At 32.7% G+C, this 18,431-nt stretch overlaps 1 protein-coding gene across 1 annotated transcript in view; it reads right to left on the bottom strand.

Annotated features, from left to right (window-relative positions):
* Positions 1-18,431, bottom strand: part of LOC143233096 (neuropilin and tolloid-like protein 1) — a 180,524-nt gene that overhangs the window by 129,860 nt on the left and 32,233 nt on the right. Inside the window, exon 2 of the mRNA XM_076468993.1 lies at positions 1,561-2,104. Within this exon, the coding sequence (XP_076325108.1) occupies positions 1,561-1,591 (31 nt within the window). The 5' untranslated portion in view covers positions 1,592-2,104. The remainder of the gene's footprint in view (positions 1-1,560; positions 2,105-18,431) is intronic.

Genomic DNA, 18,431 nt, shown 5'->3' on the forward strand with positions numbered 1-18,431 from the left:
GTTGTGAGTGTTCCATTACTCTTTATTTTTTCTTACCAGGTACATTTTCAAACAAAATGTACTGCGTTGCTAGCAGATAAATCTCTGCCCAACACGTGTTGTTACTAAGGGACATGATAAGTAGGATCCCACTTGTACATATCAGCAGCCATGGTGCCATTAAATTTGAGTATATCTCCAACACCATTAGTTGAGGATGGTCCCTCAGCAAGTTTCACTCTTGATGTTGAGCACTAACCACGAGATCTTCTCTCTACCATTGAACAAGCTATGATTCATTGCTTCCAAGCCATTTGAATTTAAATTCATCTACAGATATCATCTTCCGTTAGAGTTACTTATCCTTTTTTTTTTCATCAGATACACATATCTTTGTGCTATCGTGTATTTTACTGTTCTGGAGATAACAGTCACATCTACAGTTGAGTCATTGGCAAGATCTCTACTGGGTTATTGTGTATCACATAAGGAGTTTACTGCTACTTCTGAAAATTTTGGCCTTTGTACCTTGACTGCTTCATTAATCTAAAGCGCTAATTTCACATACCTTTCTCAGAGTTTTCACAACACTCCAAATGAAACATGAATTTCGTCTCAATATGCCGCAAGGGGTAACCACAGCCAGTCAAAAAATGATTTTTTTTCACGTTTCTCTCGTGGCATTTCTACTGTGGGAGCCAGTGTATCCATCATACTGCTGCTTGGAATAACAGTATGAGGAATTTTACTTTTATAGGTATTATGCTGAAATGTCATTTTCTGATTGGTTGAATAACAACTGATTGTAAGGTATGAAAACGCGACTATAATCTGGTACAGCTCATTTTGAGAAATTAAAACAAATGAGCAGTCCTAACTTATTTCAATAGTATGCTCATTTTCTTCATTGTTTCAATAATTATTTACAAGGCTGTGCTTTTTGTGGAAAGTAGTAAGCAGTAGAAAGCGCCCTCTCTCTTTTATCATATCCCTTCGAAAGGAACACCAACAACAGTGTAAAAGTACTTCTCAGCAAGCCACAATTAACACCTGATAACAGTACAATAATAATAATACCTCTCACCAGACACAAATTAATACCTTAATTACAACAAAATAAGATTACATAACAAACACTAACGAACACTTTACTAAAATTCTTTGATGGATTGTTTAGGCAGAGTATTCATGATGAAACTTTGTAAAATGGACAGCAACTACACTTGTGTCTCCACAACAGGCAGTTGCCATCCATTCTACAAAGTTTCACCTTACTAAAATATAATAAAACTACTCAATAAATAATAATTAAAATATAACTCCAACACAATAGTACTATTCAACGAACAGTAATTAACGCCTGGCTACAATGTCATAACACCACTTATCAAAATATCCATATATTTTATCATACTTCATTATAAACATTAAATTATACTTTATAATTCAAACAATGTAATTATTGCACATTCACTGAACATTATTAACGTTTCGTCGTTGAAAAAAAAAAACACGTTTACTAACTTCATAAAGGGAAAAAAACACGTTTACTAACTTCATAAAGGGAAACCAAACTCTTACCTTGAAGAAGAAACTTCTTTTGAAACCACATTTAGGTATCATCAAACCTGGAAACAAAAGATATACGAACAAAACTTGTGGAATTCTTTTCCAAAAATCAAAAGTCGCATAATCTTCTTTCTTTTTCTCTCTTTTTTTTTTGGTTCGTCGCCAAAATCGGTTTGTTGTGTTGGAAAAGACTCTTAAAAGTTGCTCCACAGTTACGACTCAAACTAAGAAAGTAAAGTCGAAGGAAATATAACTGCCTCTATAGCGCTTTTCTTCAGTCTTCATTGTTTAGGAAAAGTATACATCAAGTATCAACACCATATTCAGAAACTACTCACGTACTTGCACGTGAAGTGCGAGAATTTCTCGTGCGCGTGACTCTGGTGAGGAAACGGCGAGAAACTTCTCTCATGTTAAAATTCATGATACTTGTCAGCTTTTCTCGAGCAAACGGACATGTCACAGATTAACCAACAACAAGTATTTTTACATCAGCTGTCCTGTTTGCATGTATTAAATAGGTCAATTTACTGCATGGCCAATCCATCTGTGGGCTCTGGAAGAAACAAACAAGTTACACAATTAGATTGTCATACACTTTTTGAAAAGACAGATATTTAGTTATTTTAGTGGTGTAAGCGTTTATTAGAAATTACCGAAACGTGATTATAATGATTATACTTGTCATACTACATCAGTTATAGGCTGGTTATACTTTTAAACGCGCAGTTGTTTAGCCCCTTTAGGATTTTCAAGAATTAGAACAATATATAAGTATAATTAATTAGAGTCATGCTTCGCTAGTTCGTAACAGACCTTCACAATATGACAAATGATGTTGTAACACAGCTTTTATACATAGTGTTACCACCACTACTATGTTTGTTGTAAACCGGTCTCAAGAGCTCTGGACTGAATGAAATGCATCGTTGGCAGTAGATATGGTAAGTATAGCGTGATTGGAATAATACTATTATACATTCTTGTAATTGTTGAAAAACTCCAAGGGATAAAGAATGTACTATTTGAAAACATATAATAGGCCTAATACTAATGTGTTATGACTTATGAGAAGCATAACTGGGCAAATTGTAATAAAATAGTATGTTCTCGACCATTGCAACACTTTTTATGCAGCCGATATCTAGAGAAGAGCACAGATGTTGTGTGCATTTAGTGTTTTCATCATGGACGACACCATACGCGACACGTGGGTTAAACGAGTCTCAAAGTTCAGACGTAGTAAGGTCTCATCTATAAATCGGAACCACCCATCATCTACACTAATACACATAAACACATAGCAGAATGGATTGTTATAAGTGTTACAGTAAAATTTAGGAACTTCTTCAACGTCACATCGTCCATCGAGTCTTCCGATAAGCAGCCCAGCATGCTATCTACTAAGTTCACAAAGGTTTATTTGCTGTCGGGCGCAAAGCTACCCAAAGCTATCTGCTCTCTGCCAGCCGCAAGTATTTAAAACAAGTATAATGCTTCAGGCTTAACTCTGACCTACCAGAAGACGGCGCACAAAGAAAGAATTTTAGGAAAACACCCGAAGACTACTGCTTAACAAATGTTACTACTGTTACATTTTCACAGCGTGAGAAGAATCATTTGGGGATCACGAACGCGTAACAGTGTAATAAGATTTGTTTTGGAATTATGAAAAGGTAAGGAAGGATATGGCAACAATCGTTTTGAGATTATAAAAAATAATGGTGTAATAAAAATTGTTTTGAGATTATAGAAAATAATGGTGTAATTAAAAATTGTTTTGAGATTATAAAAAATAATGGTGTAATAAAAATTGTTTTGAGATTATAAAAAATAATGGTGTAATAAAAATTGTTTTGAGATTATAAGAAAATAATGGTGTAATAAAAATTGTTTTGAGATTATAAAAAATAATGGTGTAATAAAAATTGTTTTAAGATTATAAAAAATAATGGTGTAATAAAAATTGTTTTGAGATTATAAAAATAATGGTGTAACAAAAATTGTTTTGAGATTATAAAAAATAATGGTGTAATAAAAATTAATTTGAGATTATAAAAATAATGGTGTAATAAAAATTGTTTTGAGATTATAAAAATAATGGTGTAACAAAAATTGTTTTGAGATTATAAAAATAATGGTGTAACAAAAATTGTTTTGAGATTATAAAAAATAATGGTGTAATAAAAATTAATTTGAGATTATAAAAATAATGGTGTAATAAAAATTGTTTTGAGATTATAAAAATAATGGTGTAATAAAAATTGTTTTGAGATTATAAAAAATAATGGTGTAATACAAATTGTTTTGAGATTATAAGAAAATAATGGTGTAATAAAAATTGTTTTGAGATTATAAAAAATAATGGTGTAATAAAAATTGTTTTAAGATTATAAAAAATAATGGTGTAATAAAATTGTTTTGAGATTATAAAAATAATGGTGTAACAAAAATTGTTTTGAGATTATAAAAATAATGGTGTAATAAAAATTAATTTGAGATTATAAAAATAATGGTGTAATAAAATTGTTTTGAGATTATAAAAATAATGGTGTAACAAAATTGTTTTGAGATTATAAAAAATAATGGTGTAATAAAAATTAATTTGAGATTATAAAAATAATGGTGTAATAAAAATTGTTTTGAGATTATAAAAAATGGTGTAATAAAAATTGTTTTGAGATTATAAAAAATAATGGTGTAATAAAAATTGTTTTGAGATTATAAAAAATAATGGTGTAATAAAAATTGTTTTGAGATTATAAAAAATAATGGTGTAATAAAAATTGTTTTGAGGTTATAAAAATGTAACACTAAAGTTGACAACAGTTAGTGTACCATTTTTACAGAACAACAACAATAACAAAATTGAAACAAGATTTTCTCGCTCGGATAATAACTTTCCAAATTAGATGAATGTTTCTTTTTTTTTTAATTTCGCACAAAGCTACTCGAGGGCTATCTGAGCTAGCCGTCCTTAATTTAGTAGTATAAGACTAGAGGGAAGGCAGCTAGTCATCACCACCCATCGCCAACTCTTGGGCTACTCTTTTACCAACGAACAGTGGAATTGTCCGTCAATTTATAACGCCCCCACGACTGAAAAGGCGAGCATATTTGGTGTGACGGGAATTCGAACCCGCGACCCTCACATTATAAGTCGAACGCTTTAACCCCCTGGACATGCCGGGTCCCAAATAAAATTCCGAACAAAAACGAAAGAAATTAATAGCTTGTTTTTTTTTACTTTTTACTTTTTTATTCTTCAACAAAGTGAAAATTAAAATTTTTGTTTTGTTTATCCTAGGTATTTTTCACAAAACGGACTCAGGTTTGCCCTGTGGTACTGCTCTGTATTTCGAAGCGGGCGAGCCGGATTTAAATTCACGCGATACCACAAATTATTTCTCGAACTTTAAGTTGTAGGTACATTATAAGTGTGACAACTTACTGGATGTTTCTGACTTGCTGTATTCTCTCCAGACAACAGTTTAAAATTATGGTTGACCTCAGATAGCCTTAGTGTCTTTATCATAAATACAGAACACAAATATAAAACTGGAATTAATATTTAATAAAAAACAGTATGGACATTAGAATTCCCTCTGTGATTCAATTAACATATATATTAAATACAAAGTTAGCTAGAGCTGATAGCTTAGGACTCGAGCACGAGTAAATTTAAGGTTGTTGTTTTTTTCACAATCAACAGTAATTGATTTCAATTTTATACGAGTGCAAATTTAGTTCAGTCTATTGTTATTAAGCGCAATGCTTCACAATAGGCTATCTGTGATCTTGCCCATAGCGGGTAATGCAACTCGATTTTAACGTCATAAAACCTCAGGCATACTGCTAAGTCACCAGCAAAAGCGATTTTGAGGACTTATTAAAATAGTAATGATTATTATTAACCAGATAAAAATTATATACGATTTAAAAAACAAAAATACCAAAGCCAACGATTTAGCATAATTTAATCATCTTTGTCATGGTCTCAATCTCTGTTAACTTTTAAAACATTATAAAAGTAAAATACGACACTAGAGAGCAGCAGAGTTTAGTTTGGACATTTCTAGTTATCACATAATGAGGAGAGTGAGGATATCAGACTCTAGTTTCATGGTAATTTTGTACTTACCATTAGAATTACCAATGAGGATTCCATATAGATCTTTTACACCTATTTGTCTTATTATATAAGATCGAATTACTTCTATTCATGTCCCTGTTAATTACAGAGTTCTAATATTATATGACTTATCTACATATTTTTGATATTGCAATTAAGTTAATTAATTACTGCTTCAGTCCTCCTATGTATTTCACATAGATGTGCAATTGACATTTTCTACATGAATGGCACCTTTAAAGTGCACATGAACTAAGCGGTTAGATTAGAGACCTTTAAGCTTCAGATGTAATAGCCATGCCTAGTTTACAACCAACCATCAATACAAACCCCAAAGGTTTTTATGAACCTTACAGTACCATTGATTGTTACTTTTATAGTGTATTCACGACTCAGAGTACAGGATATATTGAATGCACTACGTCTCGAAAACCGAACCTTTCTGTCTGCACTACTAAATACCAACCACAAGGCTACGCCCGACCCTTCTTACCTATGAAATAGTTGGTTTTACCTAATATATTTGGTCAAATTTTTAAATTGAGAGTTCCAGGAGGCAAAACATATAGTTACTAAAAATGTTGCACCATGTGAACCTCATCAGTAGTGAATGTGACAAAAACAAATCGATAATTTGTGATTATCTGTAAAAATTAAACTCCAAGTGTTGCCTGTATTATTATTGTAAAAGAAAAAAAAGTTTATTAAACAAGAGAATAAGAATTAGAAATTAATTTTTAAAGTAAAGCTTTTTTCAGTTTTTAATAAAACAAAACATGTTTGTTTGCTTGTGGCCCGGCATGGCCAAGCGTGTTAAGGCTTGTTTGCGTGTTTGCTTCTTGTTAAACACAAAGCTGCACAATGCACTAACTGTACTACCCATCACGGGTATCGAAACACAATTTTGAGCGTTATAAGTCCGCAGGCTTACTGCTAAGCCACTGCGGAAGCAAACAAAACCTTTTTACCATTCTTCTCTACGGATCAGCTCCTCAGCTGATAGCCCAATGCGGCTTTGCTATAAGAAAACACACACACACACGAATCAGCTCACTTTGACTTGTCTCTGGTACGTTAGTAGTAAGTTTATGGATTTACAACGCTGAAATCCAGGATTTTATACCCCACGGCGTACAGAGCGTAAACATGCTCTTTGTGGAGCTTTGTGTTAAAAATACAAACACGCTTTCAGCTTTATTTATTTCGAAATTGATTTTCAGAAAGACAAAAAAAAAAAAAGGTATTTATGCTGAGACTTGTTCAAGGTAAATTTTATAGCTACCAGTATTTAAGTTATAGAACTTAGATCTATGCTAATCCACGATAGTTTAATCAATGAATAATAATTTTTGGGCACTTTTGTAGTTAGGGTAAACTTGTACTTTATTTTACGATTAATTAAACTTCTCTTACTTTTGACAACTATAATCTTAAACGTGATTAACTAATTCCAATTCATATTCGGAAATTAATTATACTTGTTATAATATCGTCTTCTCACTAAAATCCCCGATTCCAGTAAACATGGTGAATTAATTTATTGGATGCTTACAAGATTTAAGAGCATTGATTCTGCTTATTATTAATGTGCAAAACAAAAAATAAGCACAGGTGATCAAGATATTCCTTGGGGTATTGTCTTCTGTAGCTACCATTTCCCTCAAGCCATTAAAATTAACTGTTTGTTTCGCTTAGGAGAAAAATGCCAAGACTCTGCCATCGACCTCAGTTTTAAACTGCTGTCTAGAGAGTAAGCAACCGGCCGTTAGAACTCACCGCCCACTTTTGGACTACTCTTTTACCAATAAATAGTAAGATTAATCATTACATTATAACGCCTTAAGGCAGAAATTGCAACCATGTTCGACGCCGGATAAGCAACTTTACCTAAAGTATACCTGTATTTTAATAAATCAAACAAACACTTATCCACAGATGGGCAATATTGAAAGTCATCTTTAAATGTATTTAAAATAGTCTCATCAAATTATATGGTAACGAATAATAACAAACACAGCAGAGACGATTGTAATGTTAGACGAGCTGTTAACTTTTGGTACTTTCCAATATCTTTTAGCTGTCTAATTCACTACATTCGTAAATTATCATCTGAAGTTAGTAGCTTAAAGGCCCGGCATGACCAGGTGGTTAAGATGCTCGAATCGTAATCCGAGGGTCGCTGGTTCGAATCACTGTCACACCAAACATGCTTGCTCTTTCAGCCGTGAGAGCGTTATAATGTTACGATCAGTCGCACTATTCGTTGATAAAAGAGTAGCCCAAGAGTTGGCGGTGGGTGGTGATGACTAGCTGCCTTCCCTCTAGTTTTACACTGCTAAATTAGGGAAGACTAACGCAGAGAGCCCTCGTGTAGCTTTGCGCGAAATTCAAAACAAACCAAACCAGTAGTTTGAAATAATAACGCATCTTCTCAATGACTAGACATCAGGAATTTTAAAAAAGTATGTACAATTTATAAGCACTTCAAGATCTCAAACAAAGGTATATATCGGACAAGGCTTAGTGATTAGCGTGTTGCGATGCATGTCGGAAGGTCCATGTTTCGATCCCCCAATACACCACTTAACGAATACCGTTCTTTCATATATGATATGTCATACAATAAAGTGATAATCAGTACCAGTATTCGATTAAGAGTAGTTATCCAGGTAGATGATGCAGTTATTATTTGTTGTCCTCTCAGTCTGTAATTCTAAATCTGAGAGGGGTTGTTTGAAGTTTCGGGACTCTGGCTTTGCCGCTTAAATCGAGTGTCGCATCATGTGCACATCATGATAAAACACCAAAATAAAGCAATGCTCTATTGTCCATCCATAGATTAGATGGATGGAAGATGTTGCTCTTTGTTAAATGTTACGACTTCTTTTTTCATCTTGATGAAGACATTAGTATGATTTCATTATAACCCGCCAAGTCTAATGTTAAGTTTGATAAATTAACATGTGTAGTGCTTGCTGTTTGGTAAAATTACCCTACGAAAGGACAACTCTTTGCTTTATTTTACAAAACGTTAACAAAACTACGGAGCATGCTTATGAACTCTGCTTAAAAACATTGTGAAATGTGTTTATATTTTTTTGTTTTTGATTTAAATTAAATACGTGAGTCTCAAGAAAAAACGTTCATTGCTGTGTATAAGAAATATGCATCAGAGGTCCAGTGAACAAGTGGCTATGAATTACAATATAGGAGCATGAGCCCAAAAAAAGAGACAATTGGAAATACACCAGATATAAGTCACCGCGTATCCAGTGGAAGCTACTAAATGGCTACTGATTACAATAAAACAACACGAGCTAACAAGATATGAATATACATCAGATATAGTTTATTAGCCCAATTTGGAGTGGCTACAATAGAGTAGAAGCCAACAACTTTACTGGACACATTAAAAGTTCAGAATAAATGTTAATAAAAGGTTCAAAAACTCAGACTATCAGATTATCCTCTCCTCCTTAAATATACCTCATATTTTAATTCTATCCTCAGGGCGACTTTAAATCCCAAGTGAAATAAAATGCTGCTTTCGTAATTTCTAACCGCTGACCTTCAACTTTATATAGATCAATAAAACAACTTGTCAGTATTACTAAGAAATGGTATAAGTTACAGTGACGATCTGGTAACTCCAATCTCAGGATCATCTTATAAGACTCTACTACTAAACAAAGGTTGTTGTCTATCGCAAAGATGACATCAGGGAGCTAATCATTTGACAAATGTTCAATTTGCTATTACACATTACTTTTAAAAAAGGATCATAATCAAAGTTAACAATATTTTACCTCTCAAAGTAACAATTAAAACAATAATAACTTGCAAAGTTTCGACTTAGGTTATCAATGTAAACAACAGTCCAAACAGTAGAGTAGATTTCAAAGTCTTAATTATTTAGTCATCTAAAATAGATAACTCGCAATTTGAATGTTTTGTCATCTCTACAAAAGACAATAAATCTACAAAAATGTTTAAGAATGAACCAAATTTTATTATCTGTCTGAATAGCACAGGTAAGCAGATAACCTGTCACTTAGACCCTAATCCCTGACGGAGACAGTCTCAATGAATTAGTTACATTTTTAACTTTTATGTCTATTATACTATAAACAATTTAATAAAACAACAACAACAAAATGCTCATAACGACAATTCCTTTATAATTGCTATTATAAGCAACAGAGCGCTAACAAATTCTTCTCAATTTTTTGTTTGTTTGAGTACGTTTCGAACGTATGCCCTACGTCAAATGATTATGTATTGGTATACTTTTGGTAAAACATTAACACTGATATGCTGTTTATTATTTTGTCTTTCACCCATGTTTTTTTTAGAGTTTTTTTTTTCTGAACAAAATTCTCTCCTTAAACTTTACTATAATTAACAATCTATTAGTTTTGTTACGTCTTTAGTTTCATTTTAGTGTGTCTTCTCGGTGGCCTAGTCTCTATTTATAGTGTAAACAACCTGTTAGTTTCGTTACGTCTTTAGTTTCATTTTAGTCTGTCTTCTCCGTGACTGTATGACTGATAATGTAAACAATATTAGTTTTGTTACGTCTTTAATTTCATTTTTTGTCTTCTCCATGACAACATTATCTCTGCACCTACTATAATAAACATTTCATTAACTTAAACGCCTAAAGCTGATGAAGCATTAGGAACCAATAATCCTAAAATCTCTAATAAAAATAATGTAAACTGCAGATGAGTTTATAACAGATTATAAGAAAAAAGAGTAATGTGAAAAATTTGCAATTTTCGTGATTTTTGTCATACGTCTTAGGCCTTTTTAATTAATTAATTTCGATTTGTTTTAGCTTTATTCTATCGTCTCTGTGACAATGTTTCTCTATGTTTAAAAAAATCAGTTTGTAGAGTTAAACCCGATTAATAATCACAATCTAAGCAATTACTTTGGTTCGTAAATTATCTAAAACTAAACGAATAGCCATAATAATCTAAGCGAGTTACTAGCTTCTGGAAGAAGTCAGACTGGTAGAACAGAACCAAATAAACAGTTATTATAGTCTAAGCGATTTAGTGGAAACAGTCAAGATGGGTAAATCTGAAACATCTGATATTCATGATCTTGACAACTGACTAGCTTTTGAAAACAGTCAAGAATGGTATAACAACATTAGCTGAATAGCCATCATATAGACGAGTAACTAGCCTGTAGAAGCAGTTGATGCTACTATAACTATCAATGTACCGATATAGATAAGTGACTAACATCTCGAAGTTGTCAAGACATAAAACAAAACCAGAGGAATAGACATAATGCATACTACTAATACTACTTACAGTATTCTTTATACAAATAAAGTCTCTGAGTCTTTAATTAAAACTCGTTTAACGAACACCCAAAACTTTATGCGTATTATGCTCTGATTTTCCTTCATTTCAATTTTAAGTATCCACCAATCACGATATAATACTGTAGTTCATTTTAATCTTGTAAAATAGCAAAATAATTTGATATTTATCTTTATGTCATACCCTTGGAAAATCTACTAAGAACACACCATTCCAAAGTTTGTTTGTTTTTTTTAATTTTCGCGCATAACTACACTAAGACTATCTGCACTAGCCGTTCCTAATTTTGCAGTGTAAGAGTAGAGGGAAAACAGCTAGTCATTATCGCCCACAGCCAACTCTTGGGCTACTCTTTTATCAACGAATAGTGGAATTGGCCGTTACATTATAATACCTCCAAGGCTGAAAGGGTAAGCCTGTTTGATATGACTGGAATTCGAACCGACGACCTACAGATTACGAGCGCTCTAACCACCTGGTCATGCCGATCCTCCATTTGAAAGACCCGTCAAAAAAGTTTAGCGCTTATCTATCTAGCATGGAACCAGAAGCACGATCGTGACTTATCTTTGTCTCAAGCAACATTCAAAATAATTTCTTTTTATTTTAAAATAAAACACGGTTGTTTCCAAACAAGTCTTGGTAAGCATATTGAATTAAGTGACTAAGAGCTACTTACTTTAACAATGAAGGCTCTTAAATTTTCATATAATTGTTTATAAATCTGTTTAAATTAAATGCACAAGGTAAAACAATCTGTCATCAGAACTAGTTGATCTGTCACGACTTAATCAGCAAAACGTACAAAACCAAGACACTATCATTAAGAAGAGGCACGAACAAACAACAACAAAAGAAACGTTCATACGTACGTTACAGGTTGGTTCCAATTAACGAGTCGGTAATTCAATCTATTGCATCAAATGGCAAGTTTTTGAAGTAAATTTTTCAAAGTAAACTCTGATGAAAGTTAAATTACCTGCATTGTTGTGTTTTATAGCACTCGAGCATTGAGGAACTACGAACATCACCACTTGCAAGAAATATTTCAGTACGGTAGGAAATTCTGAGGCAGCTGCAACTCCACGAAACGCACCAACAAAATCAAACACGCACAAAGAGATGCGAACAAACATATACTATTTTTTATGAGGAATACGATATAATATTATTAATGTTACTTTACACAGCGAACTGAAATAAATCATCTATTCATCTTATCAGATCCTTGGTTTCAGATCAATCTCCACCCACTTTTTCTCGTATTAAGGAGGAAAATTTATTTATTTTTTGAGATACAGAAAAAGGAAAAAATATAAATGATTTTAGAATGCTTAAATTGTTTTTTTAATTTCTCTGTTAATTGTTTTATATTATGAACGTCTAAGGAGATGCAAGAATAACCATCAAGCAACGCCAAACTACACTAGCGTTGATATTGCAACGCCAATTTAGAGTATCCTACATGTTTACTTTACATAGAGTACTCACTATGCGTATCCTGCTGCTTTTCATTTATTGAGTTTCCTACGCTTTGTTATGAATGAAATTCAGATGAATTAAGATGCATTGAAAGAACATGTTTACTTTTAAAACATACTTTTTATTAAATATATACATGGATAAAGAATTCATGTTGACGAGAAACCCGCTTCAAGTAAAAAATGTATCTCAAGACGGCTGGTATGGGTAACAACACTTTACCAAAATAAACCAGAGAATAACCTTTCGACCTTCTTAGGTCAAAACTTTATTTTCTACTTTATTTTGGTAAACGTGTTAATGTCCACACCAGCCGCTTTGAGAAACACGGATAAAAAATGTAATATTTATTAGAAAACATATATGCTTTTAGTGAGCTTAATTTTATGTGTAGAAACTTGCAATTCATTAGCGGAAATAACATATACTTGATTTGCACATTTGGAATAGTTTAGCATTGGTCTTCGAACCAACGATATATTCATTTACTTTTCAGTAGGATTTGCTCCACATGTTTAACATATTAAATATATTTACATTTCTACTTATTTAAGTACACGGTGAAAATAATTGACAGAAAACATGGATGGAACCACTTATTTTCTGTATGAAATACGCAGAGAGAATAATGAAATAAAAAATAAAAACATTTTGAAGATACTTGAGTTTTACTTATCAGTAAAAATAAAAAAATCATCTGTGAAAATAAAATCTAGGCTTCGTGTTAGCTATATGCATAAAAAATATTTAAACTTATACCAAAAGAAACAATTGCACGTGATTCTGAATATGGAGCGTTATTTTGCGCTTAGTAGAAGCTAACAAACTGATTCGGTTCGTTCTAGGTGAATATTTATCACAATCTAAATAAGTTTTATGTTTTATTCCCTTAATGGTAATTTGAAAGTGAATGAGAAATTTCTTATGTTTACTGATCCTGTTAATGTGGAGAGATATATGCAAAATACGACTCAACAGTTTAATGCTAAGAAGTAGGTAAGATACAGAATTGCTTACTTTTAATGTTTCACTGCCATTAAGAATAAACGTTTTTATATATAAGTTCGAATTGATTGACCTTACACAAAGATTACTTTCACTAAAAGACAAAATAGTATCACCCAGATAAAGTATAACTTTGGTATACGTGCACACACACATCTTGTGATGTAAAATTTTTCTGCACACTACAACTTCAATTTAACATTTCACAAACATCCAGGATACTTATGATACTCAACCTTCCTTTGTGTCTACCGATTTACAACACTAAAATCAGAGGTTCGATCCTCCTCGGTGGGCTCAGCAGATAGCCCAAGGTGGCTTTGTTATAATAAAACACACACACACACACAACCTTCCTCCAACATCCCTATTAATGATGCTCATCTACCTACCTCTAACATCCAGGTTTATGTCATCAACCTTAATCTAACATCCAAAGTTGTAGTATTCAGCCTTTTATACAATATTCCAACTTGTTGCAAGCAGTCTTACAACAACATCGAAACTTGTGATACTCAGGCTGTGTGTAATATTCTAATATTAAAAAGCAACAACTAAAGACCAGAACAACATGATTCATCAGCAAAACCCAAGATACAGGAAGACCTAATAATTTAATTTGCCAGTATTTAATCATCAAATGTTATTTTACTTTTTATGTCTTAGTCTTCGTTTTAATAAATTCAATTACGTTTTCTTCTCGCTTCAATACGTAACATAATTTTATCAATACTTACTGCACCTTATTCTTTTTATTGTTTTTGGGTAAATTTGTTCTTTTTACTTCAATGTCTTTGCTCTGATTGGCTGCTATAATATGCCGCATATAAAGTCAGAAATGAGGGCTTAAAGGCGGTCAGTTTACTTCTATACTCTCACCAGAAGGCAAATATATTTTTGAGATTAATTGTTACTTTAAAATGTTTGTTTATTTGTTCGCTTCAGAATTTTCGTTCAAAGCGACACAAACGGCTTTCTGCACATGACTATCCATAATTTAGAGTAGGACTACTCTTGATTGACAGAACAGCGACATTTAACCTTTCTTGTTAACGTGGTGCAGGACACGTATTTATGACAGTGTAGCAATGAAATATCCGATTCTTCATCGGAGAACTCCAATGATTGGACCACGCCTGACCTACGGCATATTGAATCTAACGGATAATTAATTATATTTGATTAGCTTATAAAGTCAATACTTAATATTTCTACTGGACAACTATTAGTTTTATAACTTGACAACCTCAGTTTATTACTATTTGTTTGACTGTGATAAAATTATCACGGCAACTATTGCAAAGAACTCTTATTAACTTTGATAAAACAATAAACATGCACGTTGATAAAAGCGACTTCCTCTTCCCGTCTGTTAATAAATTGAACATAACTGTTTGGAACAGATTTTGACACGCGGGCGTTTCATAACTAGAAAGTGATTTAGAAACTGTTCCAGGCGTCAACAAATTCCTAGGTTTGATATATTATATCGAACGAAGGTTTGGACATCTTAAGCTTGCAAAGCTCACACTCCGGACTGATTTACAGTTTTTAATGGGATCAAAGTCAAATACAAATAGGGTATGCTAAATATGAAAGTAATAAATTCTATATAAAGTATTTCATAACGCTGTTTAAAATCTAGTGGTAAACAATCTGTGGTTCAACAAAGATACGTTTATTTGTAGTTAAGCGCAAAGCTACACGATAGGCTATTTGTGCTCTGCCTGCTACGAATATCGATATCCGGTTTCTAGTGTTGCGAGTCAGTAGGCATACCGTTGTGGCACAAGGGTTATGCGGTTTTTATTCATCTATATCAAGACATCTTCAACGTACGTGTCTTTCTAACATCATGAACACAATACCATGTACATATTGATGAAATTTAGTTCTCAGGAAGAATTTTGAAATGACCATTCAGTTAAATTTCATTATGAATATTCTGCCTAAACAATCTATCAAAGAATATGTGCGTACTGTTTAAAATGTGTTAACGAAACAGTAAATATCTTTCTGTGCGATATGTCCGCAGGACGCTCTGAAACGTGTCAATGAAACAATAAAGATTTCTCTCTGTAAGATAAGTCTTTCAAAACACTCCGTACAAATTATTTAAGATGTGTCAGAAACAGTCATTACTGATTTGTATAGATTTAAACCTTTTAAATAATCGATAAAGATCCACCTCTGTAAGATACGTGAATTACAAACATTCCGTGTAAGTTATCTCAAATACTAGAAGAAATGCATCAAATAAACATCCACAACTTTTATATAAGAAAACTTAAGGATTGACTACTGTAGCCCCCTAGTGGCACAGATGTATGTCTGCGGAGTTTCAATAGCCGTGTTGAGCACAAATAATCAATCGTGTAACTTTGTGCTTACCTACAAACAAACAAGACTACTATGTATTTATTGATGGTATCCATATAATACATCAAATACATATTACTCAGTATTCAACCAGTAAATGAAAAAAATGTTTGTTTTGATTTGTTTTTCATAACACTGGGAGAATAAGAAATAGCAAAAGGTTGTGATTTTGCCAATTTTTAGTAAAAATGCTGAAAAGAAAGGTAGAGCACACATTAAAGCGAAACTTGATCTCTAGCCAGATCCTTCCCTTCTTTTATTTTAATAATATTTTATTCCTTGAAGAAATTCCTCGTAATCAACAGTTTTGATAGAACGCAAAAAATGGCGTTTTACAACTGTCATTTGTTTTCACGAAATGTTAAGAACTCAAATTTAAATCATGTATTCTCCGAACGTGGCGAATCGTAGAACAGTGACTTCAATTCCTCATAGATCAATTTATTTTGTGCAATACTTTGTGAACCTTACACCTAACTAGAACAATACGTGATCATTCTATTACCTATTCGGCAATTTTTTTCTATTTCTACTTCCTTTAAAAACGCTAATTGACTACCAAAGATTTAATCCTGAAATTGTCGACTTTCACTTAACTGCTTCAAAAGATTTAACCTGAAACCACTGACTTGTGTTATCTCCTTCCGCAGATTTTAACCCCTAATTATCGACTTGTTTCGATTCACTTCCAAAGATTTGACCCTTAAATTACTGACTTATATTTTTACCTTCCACTTCCAGTATTAGTGCCAACATATTAAATTATATCGGTAATTAAGTGTTTTGCTTCTTATTATTTTCAGTTTATGAAAACTGTTCAATAAAAATGAAAACTCGTCTTTAATTGATGTACATACATATATGTGTAAACTACTGTATGCTATATTTTTAATATTTTAACTTAGAAAGCTGTTGTGTTTATGCCTCGAATGATAACATTTATTCTTCAGATCCACAAGAGTTCTTCCAAGCATTAATTTATCAAGAGACATTGGAGTGTTTAGTCTTACTTCACCACCGTCACTAGATGTAAATTTATTCCCAATAAATACTTGTTTGAGTTTTTGGTGGTACAATTACTGCCATCATTTTTATCACTGAAAGTTCAATCTCTAGTGTAGTAATTGTCATTTGGTGTACAGAGATTTTGTGCTCGTTTACTGTGAAGCTGTTTGAAGCTAGTCTATCCTCACCATACATCCTTTTGTGTGGAAAAGCTTCCCATAGTGTTATTGACTTCAAACATTCATTTAGTTGGAGCTTCATGTCCTCTCGCTGTTCACATAAATCAATTTTTCTTCAACTCTGGAGGCAGTTCTCTTCCCTTCCTTACTAGATCGGGTGGAACAGATGTAACTGTAGAACCAACATCGGTCAATATACTGTAAACCTTTCCATGAATATTCCTGTAGACTCGTGAACTGGTTTCTTTAAATAATGAACGTTTCATTATATTTGGTGCAGATTAAGTATTCTGAGCTGAACCTTACCTCATAATACCCCATAATCCCTATTTTTGCGATGCCTGACTAGCTAGATTTTGTTCCATTTACCTTCTTGGATTATTAGCAACTGTTGATTCCTCACAGGTTTTGCTGTAGTTGGCATGTTTATAACAATCATCTCTTTCTGGTATTCTTTAGGTGGAGTATTTATTCCATACAGGATTTTGTCTGCAGTTCCTAGCAATAGGTTCTTGTCTAGACATGTGGTTATTTCTTCCATTTTGGGTAACTAGTTATCTAACTCATCATTTTAGTTCTTCTAGACTATCATCATAGGGAGTAATGATCAATACCACTTTATCTGATAATCCAATAGGTTTTAGATTACGTCTTTAGCTGTTTATTTTGACTTTAATGAGTTCAAGTTGCCAATGTGATTGGTTTGATATTTGCATTTACTTAATCATTTTCCTTATTTTTTTTCTCTATCCATAATTTCCTTTGCCAACTCGTTAATTTATATTGTACTTCTTCGACATATTTATTGCAGCACTTCCACACTTTGTTGATTCCTTTCTGAACTGTTCCAATCTTACTATTAAAATCCCCTGTGTATCTTTAATAGCTCCGTCTATCTTGTGTTTAACCAAATTTAATTTTGTATGTAACGCTTTATAGAATTTTATTTATTTTTAATCTTAAATATTCTCTTGGTTTCTCGTCTCATTCATCTAATTTTTTGTCTTTTTTTCTTGTGCTTCATTTAATTTTCTATCCCTTTCTGTTAATTTTCTGTCCCTTTCTTTAAAGTTTTAGTATCTTTCTTCTTATCCTTTGTTTCATTAACTCCACCAAAGTTTTTGTTTCACTTCAAGTTATGATCTTGAAGTTCAGTCAAAGTTATATTTTATTTTCATCAAAACAATCCAACTTTTGATACCAGTTTGTTTGTTGTTGTTTTTTTCTAATTTTGCACAAAGCTACTCGAGGGCTATCTGTGCTAGCCGTCCCTAATTTAGCAGTGTATGACTAGAGAGAAGGCAGCTAGTCATCACCACCACCGCTAACTCTTGAGCTACTCTTTTACCAACGAATAGTGGGATT

The sequence above is a fragment of the Tachypleus tridentatus genome, chromosome 12 (genome assembly GCF_004210375.1).
Source record: "Tachypleus tridentatus isolate NWPU-2018 chromosome 12, ASM421037v1, whole genome shotgun sequence".
NCBI classification, from domain to species: Eukaryota; Metazoa; Arthropoda; class Merostomata; order Xiphosura; family Limulidae; genus Tachypleus; species Tachypleus tridentatus.